At 38.2% G+C, this 25772-nt stretch overlaps 1 protein-coding gene across 3 annotated transcripts in view; it reads left to right on the top strand.

The window, feature by feature from the left end:
* The window catches only part of DBF4 (DBF4-CDC7 kinase regulatory subunit), a 34906-nt gene extending 25991 nt beyond the window's left edge, over nt 1–8915 (top strand). For all 3 annotated transcript variants that reach the window (XM_063452496.1, XM_063452497.1, XM_063452494.1), the window contains 2 exons: nt 6181–6305; nt 7864–8915. In XM_063452496.1, the coding sequence (XP_063308566.1) occupies nt 6181–6305; nt 7864–8812 (1074 nt within the window). In that variant the 3' untranslated portion in view covers nt 8813–8915. The remainder of the gene's footprint in view (nt 1–6180; nt 6306–7863) is intronic.
* The last annotated feature ends 16857 nt before the right edge of the window (nt 8916–25772 follow it).

Here is a 25772-nt window from a genome sequence, read left to right on the forward strand (position 1 = left end):
GGGCAACCCATCGAGAGGCAAGGGGAAGGAAAAAAGGAAATAGGCAGCCTCGTAGGATCATGCTATTTCTAATAGATAGAGAATAAAACAGTGACCTCTTCTAGTAACGAATAGACAAGATTCCAATTATTTCAATTAATTTCAAACGTAATAAACGCAATACGTATCAGCCTTTATTGTATACCGCTATACATCCGAGTGGCATAGCATACGGACTCCTAATACAGGATTGTCCGTCTGCCCCTGCCACTCGGTAGTGGTTAGGCCAAGCCTTACACTACTTAAGCAAAGTGAGTAGTGATAGAAAATTTAATTTATATCAAAACCCTATGTCCTTATATTGCATGGTGTTATCTTTGGATAGGCCAGATATCCTTAAATGGTTTATTCCCAACTTTAGACCGTAACCATAGATCTGATTGTTCTATAAAAGTGCTGTTAGATACACTATGTTGTGATCATCACCACGGAACAGTATCCATTTTTATAGATCTATAGGATCATAGCATCTCATTGTGTAGTTATGTTCGATTATATCAAGATATTTATGGGAAGCCACTTATCCTCGTCGAAAGCACAATCTATACATTGTGCGCCACCGTGAATAGGTCGACCATAATAATTAAATTGTTCTATGGTGACACCATTACACACCTTGTATAATATTTAGCATCTTACAGAAATGTAGACAATATAAAAAAAAAAAAAAAAAGTGTCATTTGTGTTACTTCGTGTCCGGATATCTACACACAAACCAGACCCAAATTCTTTATAATAGTGTTAAATTGACGTTATAGTCATTATATAGTGTCTCTCAATTAGCATCTATCTAGCCTGCATCAAACCTATTACATACATTATTTATCACCTCATTCGGGTCGTCCAAATTAGCTAAATTGTTCTGTATAAGTGCTATTACATATATTATCCCATACTCAACCCCATAAAGAAATATTAATTACAATACCTGTATTAATACATCGTGCTATTATATTATTTCGACCTATCTGTGCATAGGCCTCCAAAAAAAAAAAAAAAAAAAAAAAATAGTGTTATAGTAGTACAATCAGGCTAGTAGACATTATACAGTGTGTAGCAATTAGTGTCCAAAATTCCCAAAATGTTGCAGCAAACAACCAATTTACTTTATATCTATTATTTACACCCTTGCGATGACCGCAATAATTGGTTAAATTATTCTGTAGTAGTGCTATTACTTTTTACGCTTATTGTACTTATTATACGATTACTATACCCTTATCATCTCTACATATCAGGAGACTAAGCAACCACCACTCCAAAAAATCCTGTTGTCTAATCATGTTAATAACCTAACACACCTAAACCCTGAGAAAAAAAAAAAAAAAAAAAAAAAAAAAAAAAAAACACAGCTAAGTCAGATGGTTAAACAACTGCCCTATCTATTAATCATCCTGATTCACCCTCCCCCCCTCCCCCTAGCCCCAGAGAGCACTCTGGATCTGCTATAGTAATTTCTTGCCCCTCAACCATTCAAGTAAATCAGAATTTGAATCAAAAGTCTCTCTTTTTCCTTCATGTGTCAGAGACAGCTTTAGGGGATATAACCACCTATATCTTATGTTATGAGCTCTGAGAATTTGGGTTGCTGAGCTGAATAATTTCCTGTTTTGACGAGTTTCATACGATAGATCCCGAAAGACCTGAATGTTTTGGAAACGTCCAGAATTACTTTGCCCAGTTCTGACAGAGTTTAGAATTGATTCTTTGAATTCATAAGAAAAAAAACACGCAATAATGTCCCTTGGTAGATCTTTCTGCATAGATTGGGGTTTGAATATCCTGTGGCACCTTTCTATTATTTGATCATGTGGGTCAAACTGAATTCCCAATGTTGCAACAAAGTCCAGCAGAATTTGTTTGGTGTCTTCTTGTCTATCTTTCTCCGGGATATTCCTAAAACGTAAATTCTTACGACGACTGCGATCTTCCAAATCAATTAATTTATTTTCAAGGGCCAAGATCTTGCTTTGGGCCTTCTTATTCTCATCTGTAAGAGATTTAACTTGGAAGTCAATTGCTTTAAATTGGTCCTCCATCCTTTGGATATTGACCGCAAGGAGATTTATCTCTTGTTTAAATTCTATTTTTATTTCTGCCGCGGTCACCGCCAATTCATTCTTTATTTCTTCCAGATGCGATCTTAAAGTAGTGCGTAATAAAGTAGGGGTAATTAGATCTTTTTCCATAGTAGTTAACCCCTCGGGTTCACATGCATCAAGAGTAGAGTCATTAGCATTATCTTTCAACTTCGGGTTTTTGTGATGTTGAGGGGAGAAATAGGCATTTAATGACTTGTCCTGTGAGACCTCTCTCTATCCTTTCTTGATGAGGATTTATTCTCAGTGGATTTCTTTGAAGCCATATTCAGTTGTATTGTATTGCCTCTTATATTATGTGATATATAGGCAGAGGATATATACAAATTGCAAAGTATAAAATTATAATGTGCGCATCCAGGCTTTAGCAGTGTCGAGAGCCCCAGCTGCGTTATTCAGAAAAGAAACATAAGTTCTCCCACATGGTTATTTTGAATACTTGCAGCCTTAAACAGCAATGATAGGCTGGAAACGTTTAGGAGCGCTCTCAAGTTCTCGTTTGGACAGATTCTTAAGGTTAAGAAACCACAACCCCTGTCACTCTAAGAAGTAAACCCGGTTCTTGACAGAAAAAAAAAACCTCATAGACCACAGGTGAGGAAAGTTAGATTGGTTGGAACTGATTCTGCCAAATGCTCCAAACATCCAACACTCCAAAAAAGGAAAAAACTGAAATAAAAAATCACAGTTAAGAATAATATATCCAAATTTCTGTCTCAGGAAATGAGCGGGGTAATACCCATGTTGGTCCTTGGGGGCTAAACAACCCAGTTCCTTCCAATAGTCTTTTTGTTATATCAGATTTGTGGCAGTTTTATGGCAAAAAAAAAAAAAAAAAAACAGAAAGCAACCACGTAGAAAATGAAAAGTACCTTCACTTGAGAGGAGAGAAGTCTCACCCGAGGCAGAGCCACAGCAAAAGCGAACTGCCGTTATTGTATGCTGAGTTAAGGGCTGTGTGAGGGGGGGGAGCGGTGTGTATGCCTCCTAGGATGAACCATCGAAGCTGACGCGAGGATGCCGGCAGGAGTGCAGACGCCTCAACGGAGAGCGGCCGCTTCAAAGCCCGCCATCACCCGCCATCCCCCTCGCCGGCGGTTGCCCCTCCTCCTCCGTCACGACGATACCGCACGTGGGCACGTCCGCACGTCAGCACGTCATAACGTCACTGTTGATTTTACATACTGTCCTCCTGACTGTGACTCGGATTTCTCTAATTCAGAGGACCTGCTTGTTGATCCTCCTGATTGCGATGCTAAAAATGCCAAACTAATCTTATTGATTTTTTTGATTGGGTAACTAAAACTATAGATCAGGGTGGTGCAGTAGACATTGCTTACCTAGATTTCAGTAAGGCTTTTGACACTGTTGCACATAGAAGGCTTATCAATAAACTACAATCTTTGAGTTTGGATTCCAATATTGTTGAATGGGTAAGGCAGTGGCTGAGTGACAGGCAACAGAGGGTTGTAGTCAATGGAGTATATTCAAAGCTTGGGCTTGTCACCAGTGGGGTACCTCAGGGATCTGTACTTGGACCCATTCTCTTTAATATTTTTATTAGTGATATTGCAGAAGGTCTTGATGGTAAGGTGTGTCTTTTTGCGGATGATACTAAGATATGTAACAGGGTTGATGTTCCAGGAGGGATAAGCCAAATGGAAAATGATTTAGGTAAACTAGAAAAATGGTCAGAGTTGTGGCAACTGACATTTAATGTGGATAAGTGCAAGATAATGCATCTTGGACGTAAAAACCCAAGGGCAGAGTACAGAATATTTGATAGAGTCCTAACCTCAACATCTGAGGAAAGGGATTTAGGGGTGATTATTTCTGATGACTTAAAGGTAGGCAGACAATGTAATAGAGCAGCAGGAAATGCTAGCAGAATGCTTGGTTGTATAGGGAGAGGTATTAGCAGTAGAAAGAGGGAAGTGCTCATGCCATTGTACAGAACACTGGTGAGACCTCACTTGGAGTACTGTACACAGTACTGGAGACCCTATCTTCAGAAGGATATTGATACCTTAGAGAGAGTTCAAAGAAGGGCTACTAAACTGGTTCATGGATTGCAGGATAAAACTTACCAGGAAAGGTTAAAGGATCTTAACATGTATAGCTTGGAGGAAAGACGAGACGGGGGGGATATGATAGAAACATTTAAATACATAAAGGGAATCAACACAGTAAAGGAGGAGACTATATTTAAAAGAAGAAAAACTACCACAACAAGAGGACATAGTCTTAAATTAGAGGGACAAAGGTTTAAAAATAATATCAGGAAGTATTACTTTACTGAGAGGGTAGTGGATGCATGGAATAGCCTTCCAGCTGAAGTGGTAGAGGTTAACACAGTAAAGGAGTTTAAGCATGCGTGGGATAGGCATAAGGCTATCCTAACTATAAGATAAGGCCAGGGACTAATGAAAGTATTTAGAAAACTGGGCAGACTAGATGGGCCGAATGGTTCTTATCTGCCGTCACATTCTATGTTTCTATGTTTCTATGTGTGAAGTAAGTGTATCGAGAACATCAAAGTAAGACATGGATACGCTCCAGTAGCATCAAAAAAAAAAATAAACCTCCGTAATTGGCCGAGAATTACCTGGCATTACATAAACTGATAACGTAAGGAACTAGATGAAAGAAAGGAAGAAAAACCAGCGAAGAACCAAAAGAATGGTGTTCAGATGGGTAGGTATGGAAATCTTAAGGTTATCCTAAATTCATTGTCTCCATAACTCGTTCACCCAGAGATGAGCTAGAGAAGTGTACTGGGATCGAGACATGGTTAGAGTAATAATGCTCGACAATCCTCTGATGTAGAGGACAAGAACCAACTCAATCAGATGTGTTACCAGTTGCCATTAAGACTAGTCACTGCAAAGAGGATGTAGGATTCCTTGCCTTTTCTTGCAGGGTCTTCTAAAGGTATGTGAGACCATGTGTCAATTCCTCTGTGGAAACAGCACAGCTTTGGGGGTGGTTGAGGCTTGTTTCTGTAGAGTGGGATCAAGCTCTTTTCCACATCAAGCATGTGGATTGTCGGTGACTTTTTATGTCCATCTGATGTGTATTCGTGTGGTGGAGCTGGAACAGGACTGGTTGGAAAAGGGGCTATTTGTCTGGGTGAGGATCAAGTGGATCTACTGCCAGGAGGGCTGGATTCTTACGTATTCCCACCAAATTTGTATAGTTGTACTCTCTGCCCGGTGGCAGCTCCAGCAGAGCCCAGACAATATTGAGTCAATGGACCGCATTCACTGCAGTTAGCTACCACAGTAACCGAAACCTAGATGCAGACTCCTGCAGCTTGCTGGATAATGAGCCGTGGTGGACTAGATCCCAAATAAAGAGGATGTAGGATTCCTTGCCTTTTCTTGCAGGGTCTTATAAAGGTATGTGAGACCATGTGTAAATGGATCTTGGTCTAAGCACAAATTTTCAAAGGCGATAAGATTCCAGCAAAGCAGGTGTTGCTACTGAATGCACGCCAAGTATAACTTTAACAGGTGGCAACTAAAAGGTGGTCTCGAAGTACCAGTAAGTCAGGAGTTGAGGGGCTGAAAGAGTGAGATTATGGAGCATAACTGGTATATTAAAAGGAAAAAAAAGAAACTAAATATTGGTAAAACCAAATATAAGATCTAACCAGCATAGCTAACTGCAAACCTACACATTGTACCGAACATGTTTTGGAATGAAGTGCCCTTTAAACAATGAAAACATTTTGATAGTAAAAAATGGGCGCCTGCTTCTGTGTGGCAAACCCATACTGTCATTATGTCAGAAAACATGTTGCTTACGTGGTTATTTTCTAAGGTGAGAGTGAATTCAAATGTAAGAAGACCAGATTAGCTAAAGTGAAAGCATATCTGAGTGACGGCATATATTTTTTCTAAATTTTCTTTTTGCTATTTTGATCATAACTTTGAAATTCACTTTAAATTCTCATATTCGCTATAGTGATTACTGTGATTGTTGGCATTGCCTGTTTTCTTTTTATTATTCTTTTACTTTTTTTTTTTCTCCTTCCTTACAGCATGTTTTAACTCAGAAGCACAATAATTTTGCAAAGAGCAATCTTTATCAAAATGTTGATAACCTTATAGCTGAATTTGAATTTGACTTTGTGGACTTGCCAAAATGTAGAAATGACCCAAAAAGGTAATCTATCATTTTTTAAAAAAAAATGTTTTCCTTTTTTTTAATTGCAAACATGTAGATGTATTTGATATAATAGAAAATTGAAAACTACATTAGCAGAAATTGTTAATGATCACTCCCACTAACACCTCTGGGTGGCTAAAAATAGCCTGCGATGTGGTGCAGTTCCTGGTTTCAGTAAGAATCACTGCAGGCAGCTCAGATACCAGAAAGACATGCAAAAGAGACACCTGAAGTAAAATGTGGTAAATCTGCCATAGAGTGTGCCTTTTAAATATGACTGTTGTGCAAGCTTGGTGTAGTGGTTGTGGTGCCATAGGTTCCAGGGTAAGCAGTAAGTGTTTTGACAACTTGATGTTCCCCTGGTAACTGCAGCCACCTGCTCTGTAGCCAGAAACTCCCTGCATTAAGCTAATCATAATAGTGCAGGCCTTAGCTCAAGGATGCTAATGGAAACTCATTGCAAAAGCTTCTGTCTGAACAGAAGGAGTCCCCCCACCCCCCCAGGTAAGTTATCAGATCATTCTTCAATGGTTTGACTACATAACATGGGAAGGCACCAGAGCACTCCTGGCACAACAGCCAGTGGTGGAGGGGAGAGGTTTTTTTTGTTTTTGTTTTATTAAATAAATTAAAAGGTTGTTGGTGTGTGTTTTAAAATGAAAATGCATTGTACACAAAGGTTCTCCTCCCCTGATTGTTAAAATAGTGAAAAATGATACCAGTTTACATTCATTATATACAGTAAGTCTATTTTTATTGCACCAACACAGCCTTAAAGGGACACTATAGCCATCAAAACAACTTTAGCTTTAATGCAGCAGTTTGGGTGTACAGGTTATGCCCCTGCAATCTCACTGCTAAATTCTCTGCCATTTAGGAGTTAAATCCCTTTGTTTATTCAGCCCTAGGCACACCTCCTTGCATGTGATTTACACTTACAGCTTTCTTAAACATTTCCTGTAAAGGGTAATCTAATGTTTACAATTCCTTTATAGCAATGTCTGATGTAGAATTTCTTATCTTCTGCTCTCTTAATTGTTTGATAGACCCTGCAGGACCCTCCTGTATGTAATTAAAGTCCAATTAACAGAGCCAGATAAACACCTTTTAAATTAAGTTACATCTGATTGAAAATTAAACCATTCCGTTTTCATGCAGACTGTCAGTCACAGCCAGAAAGATATTGCTAGGCTATAGAAACAAGTGATTTAACTCATATATGACAGAGAATTGAGCAGCATAACTTCAGAGGCATGCTCTATACACCAAAACTGCTTCATTAAACTAAAGTTGTTTTGGTGACTTTAATGTCCCTATGTGTTTAGAGATATTTAATGCTTTTATACCCCATCATTGAAAAATTGTCAACAAATTAAAGTGAGCCGTTGCAAGGGACCCTATTCTAACAAACATATAGCCCCAGCATTTACATTACTATTTTTATTATTGTGTGTGCGTGCATTTTTCCCCCACAGATTGAAATGTGCATTTCCACTTCTGATAGACAGTTTTTATTTTAATTTGTACAAACTGCTTTTCCTCTCTTCACCTATAGGATGAGAATGCAGAGATTTAAAGAGCCTAGAAAGAAAGAAGACGACTGCCAAACCAATTTAATTTCACAAATGAAAGATTTGGAAAACATGGAAATAGACATTATTCGAGTGGTTAATTCAGCAGAACAGCTTCCTGGTGTAAACACCATGCATAAAACAGGTTGTTGCACAGAACAGAATACATCTTGTACTCATACTGGATTTGTACCGAACACAAATTGTGAAATGAAGTCCATTTCTTTGCAACCAATTTGCAATTCCACACCACCAGTTTGTTTGAAGCCTGGAATTCCAGTTTCCATTGATGATGAAGAAATGTTATGTATTGTTTACAGTGAAAATAACCTGTACACAAATGAAAGACCCGAAAATGACATTGAAGTGTTTACTGTGTTGGCACCTAATGAACTTGATACAGCTGTACAGAAATGCTGTCCTGCATTTATGGGCAATGGACATGAAGAAAATGCATCTTTTCTCTCCCCTTCCACGTGTGTTAAAACCTCTGCATTTCATCCAGAAACTGCTAATTTATCAGACAGGACTCCACATAAACTTCCATTAGAGACAAATACAGAGTATGAGAAATCTGAGCAAACATATCTTTTAAAACTACCAGACAACCCCTCCAACCATCAGTCTGACGGTTCATCTTCTAGCAGACTGCACAGAAAAGTTAAAATGTTAAAGAGAAACCGAAAAATAGAGGACAGGCACAGCACACTTGAGTACAAGGTGTCTATTCCACAGGAGCTGGGTCTAAGTTTACAGCATGAGAGCCTGTTGGCATTATTTGAATCCAGCAAGGAGGATTATGAGTTCTTTGGGTTTACTTGTGGTTCTATGAATGTTTCCTCAAAAACTGTAGATAATCAAGATTCATCAGAAAGGCTGTGGTGTCTATTCTCACACACAAGCTCCTCTTGCTGTACATTTGATGGGTTTTAATTTTTTTTTTTAAAGAAGGGACTTTTATTAAATGTAATTATATTTCACATTTTATTTTTCATAGCAATATGTATTTTTTTTTTAATGACTACAATATGCAGATGCTCTTAACGCTACATAAATTTATTTAATTTTTTTTGCCATGCCAATCTTACAGATATTGACATTAAAAGAGAGTACGGTTGTGATCAGAAACAGTTGCTATTCAGGGAAGAAGTACTATAATGACTTGAAGGAAACCTATAGTCCTGAAAATTTTTTTTTTTTTTTTTTTTTTTTTCTGCATTATAGGTTCCCTTCTGTCCACTCCTCTTTGTTTTAAAAAAAGAAAACCAGTTAAATTAAGTTAATTTTAAAGTTAAATTAATATTACTTAACTTATTCCAGCGCTGGGACTCCTTCTCTGCATCTGCCCACTCCACCTTCGAAGACATCGGTATACTTGTCGACATCTTCTACGATCTTCTCCAATATATCGCTTCTCATAGAGAAGCTATGGATTGCAGATACATATACACGCTAAAATGTCATGCTCTTCCAATCAAATGCTACTTGTAGCAACATTTGATTCCAGAGCAGTTTCATTTGGTTCTGGAGGTGGAAGCACCTCTAGTGGCCGTCAGGAAGCAGCCACTAGAGGTGTGTTTAACCCTGTAATGTAAACTTTGCAGTTTCAACATTGCATGGTTAAAATGACAGGACCACTTCGAGTGGTTTGGGTGTCTTTGGTGGTCATTTAATAATCCACAAAAGAATAGATTATTTATCTAGGGGAGAGAAAAAAAATTCATGTCTAAAGTTCTGCCTGAACCGATTTCCAAATAATATTAGAACTTAAAATTTGAGGTTCTATGTTACTAGTCAGGACAGAATCTTACTCCTCACTGTAAGACATAGTATACGCTATGGGTGAATTTCTACTCGACAGGACTATGTTTTCACCAATGGCTAGTGGAAAATTGATCTCTAATTTAGATATAGTTACTCTTGAGACCATTTTATTTATAAAAAGTAAAAATGTCTGCTTTCAGTTTACATCTAGTCTTCTGCATTTTGAAATTGTCATGGTAGTAATCTGTATGTGCAGTGTTTTAATTTGAAACACTGCACATACAGAGATATTTGTATTTTTGTACTAGGGGGTTACTTATTATTCCACGGTCACAAGTGATTTAGGTAGCTCAGAGTTTTCTTTTGGACTGCCTAATGTTAAATCTAACCAAAAAAAGGGATAGTCAGCTGCTGTTTTTGGTTTTTTAAATGCTTGAAACCCCTTTCTGAGAAGTATTTGATTGGAACTCTGAGAGGTAAGGAGTAACATCAGATGGGGCATGGAAGGCAGCAAAGGTTGCTTCATCCAAAGTGATCCCAATGTCAATTGTAAAATCTTATAAATATTGAATGCTAAAGCACTGTATATGGCGAATGAATGCAGACCACCAATTTCTAAAAACTAGTAGGTGGAAGAAGGCATCTGTGTTGTCATTCTCACACTCATAAATTAATAGAATGAAGAAGAAACTTACAGACTTCTATAATGCTTGAGTAACCGTTATTTTGCAATTATTGTTTTTCCAAGTAATTTTAGTTTAATGTGACTGTCAGTCTTCTTAAGTAGGCAACACTGACAAATTAAAATATATTTATTATACTACAATCCATAAATGCATTTTCCTACATTTGTATATTTGAAAGGAGTGATAAAAGCTATTTGCACATAAAAATCTTAGAATTACACTGGGATCGAGGTTTTGCAGATATCCACTAGGTGGCACATTAAACACCAACAGGTTAAAGAAACAGTCAAATTCTAAAGCAACAGTGTAGTCCTTTCTCACTAGAACTTATAGTAAAGGTAACTAATGTTGATCATATTACTATAGCCGCTTATATGATTGGATCATTGGCTCTTGTGCCAACAGAAAAATGGGTACTATGATGCAACGCTGTCAAATGGAAGCCTATTGTGAAAATAGGTCCATTGCTAGTAATATCTCACTTGCCAATAATATAAGCCATTTACTTTAACTTACACCAGATAAGGCATATAAACATATACCTAAACTCAAACATGGCTGTAGACAATCTATGGTTTTATCCATGGTAATAAAGGGCTAGTTAAACGTCTGTTCTGCTTAGCCCCTAAATCACTTTATACCAATCCACCAGGTCACTGCATCAAGGATGAGAAACACGCCTGATCCCTATACATTGATATAATCCTAAACTATGAGTCTACAAGCTCATGTACTAAAAGGATATCTATAGAGCACGGTACAAAGTAATCTGAAGGCGGCTGCTACCAAAATAAAAAATATGTGAATAGTGGTGCCACAGAACCAGACACATTTTACATAGGGATAATGAGAAGTAACCATTTTTAGAGGAACACTCTAAGCACCATAACTGCTCACTACCAGGAATGCTCTGGTGACCCTCTACTTTTTAAAAGTAGCCCAATCTATTTTAGAATGTTTTGTATTTGCGGTCTATTGGGTGTTGCTACCTGCCAACACAAATGATAATGGGGAGCCAGAAGGCATTCTGTCTGACCTAAGCCCTGCAGTTCAGAGTTTTGCTCACTACCTGCTAGCAATGGCCGGACGTAGCTCAGGAGGGCTATTCGAGGCTCCGGCTTAGCATCTTCCAGCTTCCCTCCACTTGGAGTGGAGGTGCGAAGTCAAAGCTTTCTAAAACGGCTTGACTACTTACAATGGTGGTGGGGGCCCTAGGGCACTTCTGGACCCATACCCACGTCCATGAGCTGTAGTGATTAATGTTTTAATGTGTTCATTTTTTAATTTGTTGCCCAGTTTTTTGAGTGGCTTTCTGTTGCTTGAAATGTATGTTGCCATTTTTCATAACTGTCCATATCATAGTACCAATATTATGAAACAAAAGTAACCACTTAAGCATCAGTAGATTTAAAAAAATGGGGAGGTTATGGACTCCACAATTTTTAGTAGAATACTGAAAAATAACTTCCTTCGAGCAAACAAAAATGAATACTATTAAAAAAAAAATAATAATTTCTTTCTGTTTCTAGCGAAGTCACAGAGCAAAAGGAAATAATACAAGAGATTAGGAAAAGAAGCGAGCACCTTCATCTTAAATAAAGGAAAACTGCATATGTGTCAGCTCTATTAAAGTTAATTGTAGATATACACAAAATTCATGTGTACATACAAAATTAATAGTAGTAAGGGAAATATAAACTTGATTCTCATATGAGATACGGCACAAAGTAAAACATATAAAAGTACTTGTATGATTTTTTTATTAATAAACATCTTGTATATAGATTTCAATAATTTAGTATAAAATACTGACAGGCACACGTCAATTATTTAATTAAAGATAAACCACTAGATTAAGGCCAAAGAACTCATAATAATTAATTTGTAAAAAAGTGACAAATTTGCTGTAGGTGTAATACATACAGCTACTAGTGATATTCGTGTCAAATAAAACGGTTGTAATCTGAATGCAGAAAAGTGCACGTGTTAAACATACAGGTTAGAGCAAGTGCTAATGACTTTAAAATAGAGAATTAAAAAACCTTTTATAAATAAAGAGCCATTAATATTGGAAAATTGTGTGTGTGTATATGTGTGTATATATATATATATATATATATTATAAAGTTTCACAGTATAAAAAACATACTAGGCAGTTTTAACCCCTTAAGGACACGTGACGTGTCATGATTCCCATTTATTCCAGAAGTTTGGTTCTTAACCCCTTAAGGACACATGACATGTCTGACACGTCATGATTCCCTTTTATTCCAGAAGTTTGGTCCTTAAGGGGTTAAGGGGTTAAATAACAATTCCTAATTAAATTGTGTAAATTAAATGCCTAATAAAGTGTAATAGTGCGATAAGAATCCAATATTTTGACATACAATATTAAATGCGTTTTTTTTTTTTTTAAATTTTACCATTTTTGTTTTCTTCAACTTCAGTTATGGGGGTGGGAGGGGGTACAGAAGAAAAGGGGGGGGGCATCATTGAAGATCAATATGTACAATTTGTCGGTAATTCACATTTTACATACATTAACGGTTATTTCAAAGCGTGACCTGTGATCATGCACTACCCGGTGCCCGCAATCTTTCTCGTACTCTGAATGTCTGGTATAGGGGTGTGTGTCTCGAAGTGACATTGGGACAGTGTACGGCTCATGCAGTTTGGTTTACTGCGGGGTGTGGGCGGTTGGCCCAAGGAAGGTGGTGAGGGAAGGGGGGAAGGGCGCCCAAGATGTGGGGGGGTTATGGGTGCAGTGTATGTTGGGTGGTGTAAAGGTGTCCACATTTCAAGTACAGTTATGTCTCCAGTCAAGGAGGTTCTGGTTTCTAAATAAATGCATTTTAAAATATAGATCACAAACTTTATTTTACAAGTTACAAAATGCTTGACAAAGTATTTTTTTTTTTTTGCCATAGTGAGGGTGATGTCTCATGGATGTGGACCATGCAATGACAGGAAACAGTTGTAACAAGGAAAATTACCTCTTCTTTGTGCGGTACTTTTTCATAATTGCATCTAGGTTGATCTGCCTTTACCAATTGTACCTCAATAATGGGCATCTCTTATCGGTTAATAGAGGCTGGTTGGTAAAATCAGGGATCTTAGAAATTGAATTCAGTCCGAATATACCAATGTTTATTAATAACTTTGTTTATGTGTGAAGAGAAGATGCCAAGCCAGGAAATAAATGTAACCAGGGCATCTCTATTCTTAGAGGCTTTAGATACAAAAACTTTATTTCTACTTCTGTCTTTAACTTGAGTCAACTTCTGCATTAGAATTTCAGAGGGATAACCACATGTCTTAAACCTCTCTGTCATTTCTCGTAATTGCTGATCAGCTTAAGAGACAAGTCTTTTAACTTTCATAAACTGACTTTTAAGTGCGTGAAAACTAGTGTAATGAAAGACCTCATTGCTGGCAAGAGGTTTTCTCAATACATTAGTCATGTATCCATGAACCGTTGTTCAAGAAAACATAAATTTTTACTTACCGTAAATTTATTTTTCCTGAAGATTAGAGGCAGTGGGATTTCTAATCTGGAGGGAAAAAAACAGGCAGGCAATTCTCCAACTTTTTAAAACCCTCCCCCTAATTGAATCCTTTCCTTTAAATGCAATCTCACCTTGAACAACCCCTGAAAATACACAAGCCACTTACCTGCAAATCACTGAGTTTATTAGAAAAAAAGTGGGGGAAAATATAGAACTGCCTCTAATCTTCAGGAAAAATAAATTTATGGTAAGTAAAAATTTATGTTTTTCCCTTCAGATTAGAGGCAGTGCTTTACCAATGGGATATGACAAAGCAATTCCTAAGGGCGGGATTTATTTCACCACTGCTTGAAGCACCTAATGCCCAAAAGCTGCATCTTCTGAGGCCAGTATGTCTAACCTGTAATGTTTCGAGAATGTATGCAGTGAAGACCAAGTAGCCGCTGAACAAATCTGAGAAGGCGTAGCTGCCGCTCGCAGAGCCCAGGACGTAGATATAGCTCTAGTTGAATGGGCCTTTATGGGGCCTGCAATTTCCGTGCCACTTGTGGAATAAGCCAAAAGAATACAATCCTTCAGCCATCTAGCCAGAGAACTCTTTGAAGCCTTCATACCTTTCCTCGTGCCATTGACCAAGACAAAAAGACTGTTATCCTTTCTAAAGGATTCTGTAGATTTAAGATATTGCATAAGACATCTCTTCCCGTCTAGGCAGTGAAATTTTCTTTCCAAGGTATTAGATGGATTTTGACAAAACGTAGGCAAAACAACTTCTTGGTTGATGTTAGAAGAAGTCAAAACCTTAGGGATAAACGAGGGGTCGAGCTTTAAAACCACCTTGTCTTGATGAAAAACCAAAAACGGAAAATTCGCCCGAAGAGCTTGGATTTCACCCACTCTCTTGGTCGATGTGATTGCCACCAAAAATAAGTTTAACGATATAATCTTCAGAGACGCCTCTTCTATAGGTTCAAAGGGTGGCTCACAAAGAGCGGATAAGACTAAATTTAGATCCCAGGGTGGACAGGTTTCCCTAATGTTGGGAACCAAACGGGCCAGAGCCCTGAAGACCCTAGATATCAGAATGTTTGAGGCTAAACCTCTGAAAGAAAAGAAACTGATCGCTGAAACTTGTAATTTTAATGAAGCTGGCTTTAATGCCTTTGCAAATCCCATCTGAAGGAATTTGAGAATCTTCTGGATGGAGGCGGAAACAGGGTTCACTCTAAACCTATAACACCACTGACAAAATTTCTTCCAAATCCTGGAGTAAATTTTAGACGTAGATTCTTTGTTAGTAGCTAATACAATTTTTATAACCTCAGAATCTAGACCTTTAAAAGTTCAGACACCAAGCCGTCAACTGGAATCTCTGAAGGGTTGGGAGAGGCACCATGGAGTGTTCTAAAATTTCTTCTGATAGTGGAAGCTTCCAAAAGGTGGCCCCTGGTACATTTAGAAGAACCGAAAACCAACTTCGTCTTGGCCACCAGGGGAGGATTATGATAATCCTTACTCTTTCCAACTTGATCTTTTGAAGCACTCTGGGAATAAGAACTACTGGTGGGAAGATATATGCAAGGTTGAACTTCCATGGCACTGACAGAGCATCTATGATATCCGGATTGTCTGCAGGGTTCAGAGATGCAAAACGTCTTGTCTTCCTGTTTGTCCTGGAGGCCATAAGGTCTATTTCTGGACAACCGAAGCGGTCTGCAATAAGCTTGAAAATTCTGCACGAAAGGGACCAATCTGTTTGCTTTAAGTGATGACGACTCAGGGCGTCTGCGAATACGTTGAATTTACCTAAAATGTGAACCGCTGAGATTGATAGAAGGTGAACTTCCGACCATAGCATGATCTTTGAACATAGACTTTCCAACTTCGTTGATCTTGTACCTCCTTGTTTGTTCAAAAACGCCACTGTCGTTCGATTGTCTGAACGTATCTGAATATGCTGATCTTTTATCTGGAACTCAAACGCAAGGAGAGCCATCCACACGGCCTTCAATTCCTTGAAATTTGAGGAAGTTCTCGCATCCTTTTCTTGCCAACACCCCTGCTTCTTAAGGTCTCCCAAATGGGCCCCCCAGCCTAGTGCCGAGGCGTCTAGTTAATATTCTGAAGGACTTCATTTGGAATGAAAGACCTGCTTGCAGGAATCGAGACGAGGTTCACCAATGAAGACTCCTCAACGTTAGATTGTTGAATTTCATAAGCCCGTCCAGGCCGTCTTGTCTGTCGATTCCAGACTTGTAGAATGTTTCTCTGAAGAGGCCTCATTCTGGCTTTTGCCCCACCGACTGCAGGGATCGAAGCCGTAAAAAGACCCAGTAAACTCATTGCTTCTCTGACTGAAAAAACACCTTTTTTCCTGAGCCTCTGAATTGATTGTGTGATATTTAGCTTCTTCTCTTCCGGCAGGAAAATCTTCATAGAGATTGAGTCCAAGATTAGACCTAGGAGCTGAATCCTTTGAACGGCACTAATTCCAACTTGCTGAAATTTTTTAGCCAACCATGCGTTTGAAGAGCTTGTAAAGCTGTAAAAAGGTCTAATTTTAGTTGTTCTTTTGACTCTGCAATCAAAAGCCAGTCGTCCAACTAAGGGATGACATAAATCCCTAAGCCTCTTAGGTATGCTGAGATGACTACTAGCAGCTTTGTGAATACCCTGGGTGCAGATGACAGGCCGAATGGCAGGGCCTTGAATTGGTAATGCCTGGTTACCGATTGGATGCAGATCGCAAATCTTAGAAGCCTTTTGCTGGATTCTGCTATGGGCACATGAAGATAGGCATCTTTTAAATCCAGGGACGCAAACCAATTTCTTGGTTGAATAAGAAGTGTAGCTGATTTTATTGTTTCCATCCGGAACTTCTTTTTTATAATACACTTGTTTACGGCTTTTAGGTCTAATATGGGTCTGAAAGAGCCATCTGGTTTTGGCACCAAAAATAGCCTTAAATACGTGCCTTGATGTCTTTCTCTTAGGGGTACTTCTTCCACAACTCTCTTCTGCAGGAGTCTTGACACTTCTTGCATCAAAGCTATCTCTGTTTCCTGAGAATGAACCTTGGAACATAAGAACATTTTCTTTGGGGTATTTGACAGTTCCAGAGCGTACCCGCACTTTATTACTGAGAGAACCCAGCAATCTGATGTCGTCCTTTCCCAGTGATTTAGAAAGTGCATCAATCTTCCTCCCACTGGCCTGGTTTCACAACATATTATTTCTCTTGTCCGTGAATCTTTCTTTCTTTCTATAATCGAAAACCCTCTTTTGTTGACCCCTAGAGTTGTTCCTGCGAAAGGAACTTCTAAATGAGGGATGAGTCCCCATTTTACGGTTCCAAAACTGTTTTTCTTATGGGATTCAGGTAAGGCCTTCCTGCCTTCCTTCATTTGTTTTAACAGATCATCCAGTTTAGAGCCGAAAAGTCTTCCAGATTCAAAGGGTAAGTCACATAAAGAATTTTTTGATGCTGCGTCAGCTGACCAGTTTCTAAGCCAAAGTGCTCTTCTAGCTACTGTCGTAAGACCCAAATTCTTAGATAGTTTCAGACTTTCTGAAGAAGCATCTACCAAAAAATCTGCAGACATTTTGATATTTTTTAACAGCTTTACTGGATCTTCCTTTGATTCTCCTGCATAAACCTTCTCTAGTTCTTCTAGCCAATGTTTTTGGGCTTCAGCCACGGGTGTTCCTGCAATAAGTGCTTTTGCTTGGGCCGCTGAGGAAACAAACATCTTCTTTAACGATGAGTCCATGCGCTTTTCCATGACATCCCTTAGACCACTCGAGTTCCCAATAGGTAACGTAGTTTTCTTTCCTATCTGTGCTATAGGAACGTCCACTACAGGGACTGTATCCACAGGCAGTCCTGGTCCGCTTCTATGGAAAAAAGTGTTTTAAATTTTTTTGAAATAAAAGGTTTGTGACCTGGGAACTTCCATTCTCTTAAAACCAACTCCTTAAGTTGTGGGTGTAAAGGAAAAACTTTAGTTCTTTTTCCTGACACCCCATTCTCCAAAATGTTCTGCACTTCCTTTATTAATTTCCCAATGGCTTCTTCTGGAAAGGCAAATTCCTCATCCGATGAATCACTAACGGAATCCTCACCAGAATCAGAGCTTGTATCTGAATCTTCCCATGTTCTCTGTCTTTTCTTTGAATGCTTTACTACCTGTAAATCCTGGGCAACCGAAGCCTGGGCTGTCTGTATAGCTGCCGACTGCATATCCACAAAGGTTTGCTGCATACTCTGCTGTAACCAGCTGAGAAACGTGGACATTTCAGATTTTTTCGCTTCCTCTGAAGCTTCTTTAGAACATAGCGAGCAAAGCTTCTTTTTATATCCATCTGGCATCGGTTGGAATGGCAACATACAGAGCAACTTAAATGCTTGGATTTTGTTGTACATTTCCCCTTTTCTGTTGATTTGTCCAGAATCTCAGGATTAGACATACTGAGGAAAGAAAAAGAAAGGGAAAAAATAAAAATAAATGATTTTTTCCGTTTTAAGATTCAGGCTAGAGCCAATTTAAATAAAAGCTAAATGTCTTACCTTAAATGGCCTCACAGTGTGTTGGAGGGCAGGTGAGAAACACACTTGCAACAGTTCTGAGAGCTCCTGGCAAACAGAGGTTGCTCCTTTAAGTCCTGTAAGCCACTGAACAAAAAACGCTGAGTTCAGAATTGGCGCCTGAATCTAGGTTCGCATTGCGCATGTGCATAGCGCTCCGAGATCCCCCGGTGGAACGCAACCTGTACGTGCGTTCCACTGCCAGGACCTTCCAGCCGACGCACACCTGCGTCCTTCGTCTGACCGGCACCTGGCGCGGACGAGACGGCATATAAACAAAGGCAGACCCCGCCGTCCGGCGTATTAATTTATACTTACCAGTGAAAGGAAGCAGAGCCTCCCGAGCCTCAGCCCTTCTCACCTGCTTCCTTTGGAGATAAAACCTGCCTAACCTCCCCTGCTGAAGGCAGGCAAAGAACTGGGGTTGTTCAAGGTGAGATTGCATTTAAAGGAAAGGATTCAATTAGGGGGAGGGTTTTAAAAAGTTGGAGAATTGCCTGCCTGTTTTTTCCCTCCAGATTAGAAATCCCATTGGTAAAGCACTGCCTCTAATCTGAAGGGAAAAATCATAAAACTCCAGTGTGCCGCTCCACAACACAAGTGCATAATCGATATAATGCCACCTATGAGTGGCAAACGTTATATGCTATTTATTTTTGTAAATTCAACCCTCTTCCAATTCAGCCATGAATATGCTGGCGTACGTGCATTGGAGCTCATGGAAGTCACTCCAAGTTATAGAAAGAAATAATTCTGAAAAAAGAAATTAAATTATCATTTGAAAAATTGACTTGTGTGCAGACTGTGTCATCTCATCCTGCACAAGCAGAAACAATTATTTGTCTTAATTTATTTAACAAAAATAAAGCCAAAATGGAGAAGCCATTGACTCACCACCTTAACACAACAAAATCACTTCTCCCTTACTGGCAAAGCTCATCTATCAAAACTGGATTAAAAAAATTTGAATCTTGGAAGAGCTGCATTATTCAACTTCCTGCATCTACCAGACATGCCTGCATGGAATACATATCTTCAAACCCTTGTGAGCAATTCTTAACATATGAATATTGACATCCCACTCCAGTTCACGGGTACAGATAATGGTAACTAGTTCGCCAAAATTGCACTTCGGCTTCATAATCAATAAACCTATTATAACTACTATTAAGTTAAGCTCGGCTAGAGTCAGATGAATCCTACAGGGTTTCTCAACAAGAGGAACCTCTCCAATTACCGTATAAGTAGAGTTTTTCAGCACATTTTTACTTATACGTGAGTTAATGTCTGTATTATGGCAACTTACATTGCCCGGCGGTCCTGTTGGGTGCTGCAGAGAGCTCTTACTTACCTTTCCTGCAGCTCCTGTCAGCTCCCTTCTCTCTCCTCCGGTCTGGTCAGCTCCCCTGTCAGCTCCACTGTAAGTCTCGCGAGAGACCGCGAGACTTACAGGGGAGCTGACCGAACCAGAGGTGAGAGAAGGGAGCTGACAGGAGCTGCAGGAAAGGTAAGTAAGAGCTCTCTGCCAGCCCCCTCCTATACAGCCCATCCACTGGACCACCAAGGAATGAGAGCCCCCCTCCCTGGCCAGCTAACAAGCAGGGAGGGGGGACGAAAATAAAATTAAATAATAATAAAAAATTAAATTATTGAAATTTTAAAAAATTTAATAAAATTAAAAAAATTCTAAAATATTTTTTTTACAAATATTAAAATAAAAAAATTCAAATATTAAAATAAATTTTTTTAAATATTAAAATAAAAAAATATTAAAAATGCCCTCCCCCCCACCCAGTTCACACACATTACACACACACACACACACACACACACACACACACACACACACACACAAACACACACTCATACAAACACACACTGCATTATATACACACACACATATACACACACACACAAACTGCATTATATACACACACACACACACACACTCATACAAACACACACACAATCTGCATTATATATGCACACACAATCTGCATTATATATACACACACACTCTGCATTATATACACACAGAGTGTGCGTATATAATGCAGAGTGTGTGTTTGTATGAGTGTGTGTGTATGAGTGTGTGTTTATATAATTATAAAATTCACAGAATTTCATAGCCCCAAGTTTTACCCTCGACTTATCCACGAGGTATAGCATACATGACTTATACATGAGATCGACTTATACACGAGTATATACGGTAGTGTCATATGAGCTTGCAGTTTAAAGGTAGCCATCACGTCTCTGGAAATTGCACCATTGCATTAAACACTGAAAATCACCTATAACTCATCTTAGCCTTTTTTACATGTGATGCTTAATTTTCTACTAAATGTTCAGAATAGTAAAGAATTAGCAAGGGACATCACAATCCAGTTCAGTCTTGGCACTACCAAGAAACATATTGCAAATGAGAAGGTGAAAAAGAAGCCTTGTTTTTATTTCTGATCTGCTACAAAATCATGGCTTTCAAATTATTGCTATACTTTTAAATGAAAATTATTTATTAAAGATATTTATTTATAAAAAATAAATATATATAAAATGTGTGTGCATATATATATATATATATATTATATATAAAACAAAATATTACATAATTTAAAAAAAATCACCAAAAAGATTAATTCATTTCAATAGCTAATCCAAAAATATTAAAGGGACACTATAGTCACCAGAACAACTACAGCTTATTGAATTTGTTCTGGTGAGTAGAATCGTTTCCTTCAGTTTTTTTGCTGTAAACACTGTCTTTTTAGAGAAAATGCAGTGTTTACATTACAGCCTAGTGATAACTTCACTGGCCACTCCTCAGATGGCTGTTAGAGATCCTTCCTGGGTCATGGCTGCCTAAAATGCATCCAAACATTCAGTATCTCCTCCCTCTGCATGCAGACACTGAACTTTCCTCATAGAGATTCATTGATTCAATTCATTTCTATGAGGAGATGCTGATTGGCCAGGGCTGTGTTTGAATCATGCTGGCTCTGCCCCTGATTTGCCTTCTTGTCAGTCCAAGCCAACCCTATGGAGAAGCATTGTGATTGGATCAGTCTACCACTTCTGATGATGTCAACAGACAGCTTGTTTTTCTGAGGCAGACAGGGCAGAGCCAGCAGCTTCAGGCTTGAATACAGTAAATTTTTTACTATATTTATGGAGGCATGAGGGGCCCAGGGGGCTATATGGTGGATTTAATACTATAGGGTCAGGAATACCTGTTTGTGTTCCTGACCCTATAGTGATCCTTTAACCCTTTAAGGACACATGACATGTGTGACATGTCATGATTCCCTTTTATTCCAGAAGTTTGGTCCTTAAGGGGGTAAATAGATGAAGGCCTATGTTCAAGGGGCAGCTGAAAAAGGCAACATATATATTGTTGATTGCCATGGAGGCACCCAGTTCTAGGATATGTAATAAAAAAGTGGTGTAGATATACAGTTGCAAGAAAAAGTATGGGAACCCTTTGGAATGGTATGGATTTCTGCACAAATTGGTCATAAAATGTGATCTGATCATCATCTAAGTCACAACAATAGACAATCACAGTCTACTTAAACTAATAACACACAAATAATGAAATGTTGCCATGTTTTTATTGAACACACCATGTAAACATTCCCAGTGCAGGTGGAAAAAGTATGTGACCCCCTAGACTAATGACATCTCCAAGAGCTAATTGGAGTGAGATGTCAGCCAACTGGAGTCCAATCAATGAGATGAGATTGGAGGTGTTGGTTACAGCTGCCCTGCCCTATAAAAAAAGAAGCATTGCCTGATGTGAATGATGCCTCGCACAAAATCGCTCTCAGAAGACCTACGATTAAGAATTGTTGACTTGCATAAAGCTGGAAAGGGTTATAAAAGTATCTCCAAAAGCCTTGCTGTTCATCAGTCCACGGCAAGACAAATTGTCTATAAATGGAGAAAGTTCAGCACTGCTGCTACTCTCCCTAGGAGTGGCCGTCCTGTAAAGATGACTGCAAGAGCACAGCGCAGACTGCTCAATGAGGTGAAGAAGAATCCTACACTGTCAGCTAAAGACTTACAAAAGTCACTGGCAAATGCTAACATCCCTGTTAGCGAATCTACAATACGTAAAACACTAAACAAGAATGGATTTCATGGGAGGATACCACAGAGGAAGCCACTGCTGTCCAAACAAAGCATTGCTGCACGTTTACAGTTTGCACAAGAGCACCTGGATGTTCCACAGCCGTACTGGCAAAATATTCTGTGGACAGATGAAACCAAAGTTGAGTTGTTTGGAAGAAACACACAACACTATGTGTGGCGAAAAAGAGGCACAGAACACCAACATCAAAACTTCATTCCAACTGTGAAGTATGGTGGTGAGGGCATCATGGTTTGCGGCTGCTTTGCTGTGTCAGGGCCTGGACGGAATCGAAGGAAAAATGAATTCCCAAGTTTATCAAGACATTTTGCAGGAGAACTTAAGGCCATCTGTCTACCAGTTGAGGCTCAACAGAAGATGGGTGTTGCAACAGGACAATGACCCAAAGCATAGAAGTAAATCAACAACAGAATGGCTAAAACAGAAGAAAATACGCCTTCTGAAGTGGCCCAGTCAGAGTCCTGACCTCAACCCAATTGAGATGCTGTGGCATGACCTCAAGAAAGCGATTCACACCAGACATCCCAAGAATATTGCTGAACTGAAACAGTTCTGTAAAGAGGAATGGTCAAGAATTACTCCTGACCGTTGTGCACGTCTGATCTGCAACTAAAGGAAACGTTTGGTTGAAGTTATTGCTGCCAAAGGAGGTTCAACCAGTTATTAAATCCAAGGGTTCACATACTTTTTCCACCTGCACTGTGAATGTTTACATGGTGTGTTCAATAAAAACATGGCAACATTTCATTCTTTGTGTGTTATTAGTTTAAGCAGGCTGTGATTGTCTATTGTTGTGACTTAGATGATGATCAGATCACATTTTATGACCAATTTGTGTAGAAATCCATATCATTCCGAAGGGTTCACATACTTTTTCTTGCAACTGTATACATTTTATTTCATTTTTCAGAACTTAACAAACACAAATTTCCTAATAAAAGAGATATGTTAAAATAGAATTAAACATCATGAGAAATGCCTTTAAGTGAGGTATTCCTCAAAAATTGCTAATGATTGAGTGGTCTATAAATTGGAAAAAGAGTAGACAGAGGATCAAGAATGTTTGGTAGCCATTCTTTGAAAAAAATAATAAATCACCAATTAAGCCTTAATACTTTTGGATAAGCTTTCCAAACAATAACAATACGTTGTTTTTTTTAACCCCTTCAGGACCGCTGACGGTTCAGGACCGTCAGCGGTAAAACGTGCGTTTGGACCGCTGACGGTCCTGAACCGTCATAACGGTCTGGGGCTACTTACCTGATCGCCGTCTGGCCCACGGCGGCGATCAGCTCTCCTCCCGGTCCAGGGGGACTGCCTGTCTGCCCGGGCAGTCCCCCCTCGGCAGATCAGGACCCCACGGCCATGTGATCACTCGATCACATGACCGCAATAGGGGTCCATGTGTCTGCCTGCAGGGGGACTGTCTGTGCTGACAGGCAGTCTCCCTGCAAGTGAAAAATCACAAATAAAGTTTTAAAATAAAGTAATAAGTGTGAAAAAAATAATAATATGTGTATATATATATATGATATATATACATGTATTATATCTATATATACCTATATATAATATATGTATATATATCATATATATAATGTCATACTAAGTGTATTTCTATATTTATATATACGTATATTAATATAAAAATACACTTATATTTAAATTACACACGAATATATACAATATATATAATAACTATATATATGGTATATATATATATTATTATAAAATACAAATAATATGTTAATAAAAATAAATAACAAAAAATAAAAATAATTTTTAATAATTAAAAAAATATTATATATATATATGCAATTTTATTCTAACAGTATTTTGATATTGATATATATATATATTTATATCAAAATACACTTAGAATGTAATCATATATATATATCTATGTATAAATAAATAAATAAAAATAATACGAAATATACATATGTCCACATACATAATAACATAAATAATTTCATAAATATACACGTAGACGTCAAATATCTAAATATGTATATATATTAAAATGATACGTGCATATTTATGTAATATTTTTACCTAATTTAGTAATTTTAATGATTGCAATTTGAGGGACCTGCCTGCCAACCCAGGCCGAAAGTCCAGATAATTTAATTTGCTAGCACTGTGTTTAACCCTGTAACTTTCTATGACACCCTAAATCCTGTACATGGGGGTACTGTTTTACTCGGGAGACTTCGCTGAACACAAATATTAGTGTTTCAAAACAGTAAAACATATCACAGCGATGATATTGTAAGTGAAAGTGAAAGTTTTTTGCATTTTTCACACACAAACAGCTCTTTCACTGAGGATATTATTGCTGTGATATATTTTACTGTTCTGATACACTAATATTTGTGTTCAGCGAAGTCTCCTGAGTATAACAGTACCCCACATGTAGAGGTTTTATAGTGTTTGTGAAAGTTACAGGGTCAAATATAAGGCTTGATTTTACTTTTTTTTTTTTTTATTGAAATTTGTCAGATTGGTTAGGTTGCCTTTGAGAGCGTATGGTAGCCACGGAATGAGAATTAGCCCCATGATAGCATACCATTTGCAAAAGAAGACAACCCAAGGTATTGCAAATGGGGTATGTTCAGCCTTTTTTTAGTAGCCACTTAGTCACAAACACCGGCCAAAGTTAGCGTTTTTTTGCATTTTTAACACACAAACAAATATAAATGCTAACTTTGGCCAGTGTTTGTGACTAGGTGGCTACTAAAAAAGACTGGACATACCCCATTTTGAATACCCTGGGTTGTCTACTTTAAAAAAATATGTACATGTTAGGTGTGTTTCGGGGATTTATGACAGATAACGGTGTTACAATGTCACTATTGATTCATTTAAAATATATATATATTGAAACAGCAATTTCCTACTTGTATTTATAGGCCTATAACTTGCAAAAAAAAACAATAAAGCATGTAAACACTGGGTGTTTTTAAACTCGGGACAACATTTTGAATCTATTTAGCAGTTTTTTTCATTAGCTTTTGTAGATAAGTAAAAGATTTTTCAAGTAAAAGTCCAAAAACATGGTTTTTTTTTTAATTTTTCACCATATTTTAGAATTTTTTTTTAAATACAATATATGACATAATACAAATAATGGTATGTAAAGAAAGCCCTTCTTGTCGTGAAAAAAAACAATATATAACTTGTATGGGAACCGTAAATGAGA

This window comes from Pelobates fuscus, chromosome 4 (genome assembly GCF_036172605.1).
Source record: "Pelobates fuscus isolate aPelFus1 chromosome 4, aPelFus1.pri, whole genome shotgun sequence".
Taxonomy (NCBI): Eukaryota; Metazoa; Chordata; class Amphibia; order Anura; family Pelobatidae; genus Pelobates; species Pelobates fuscus.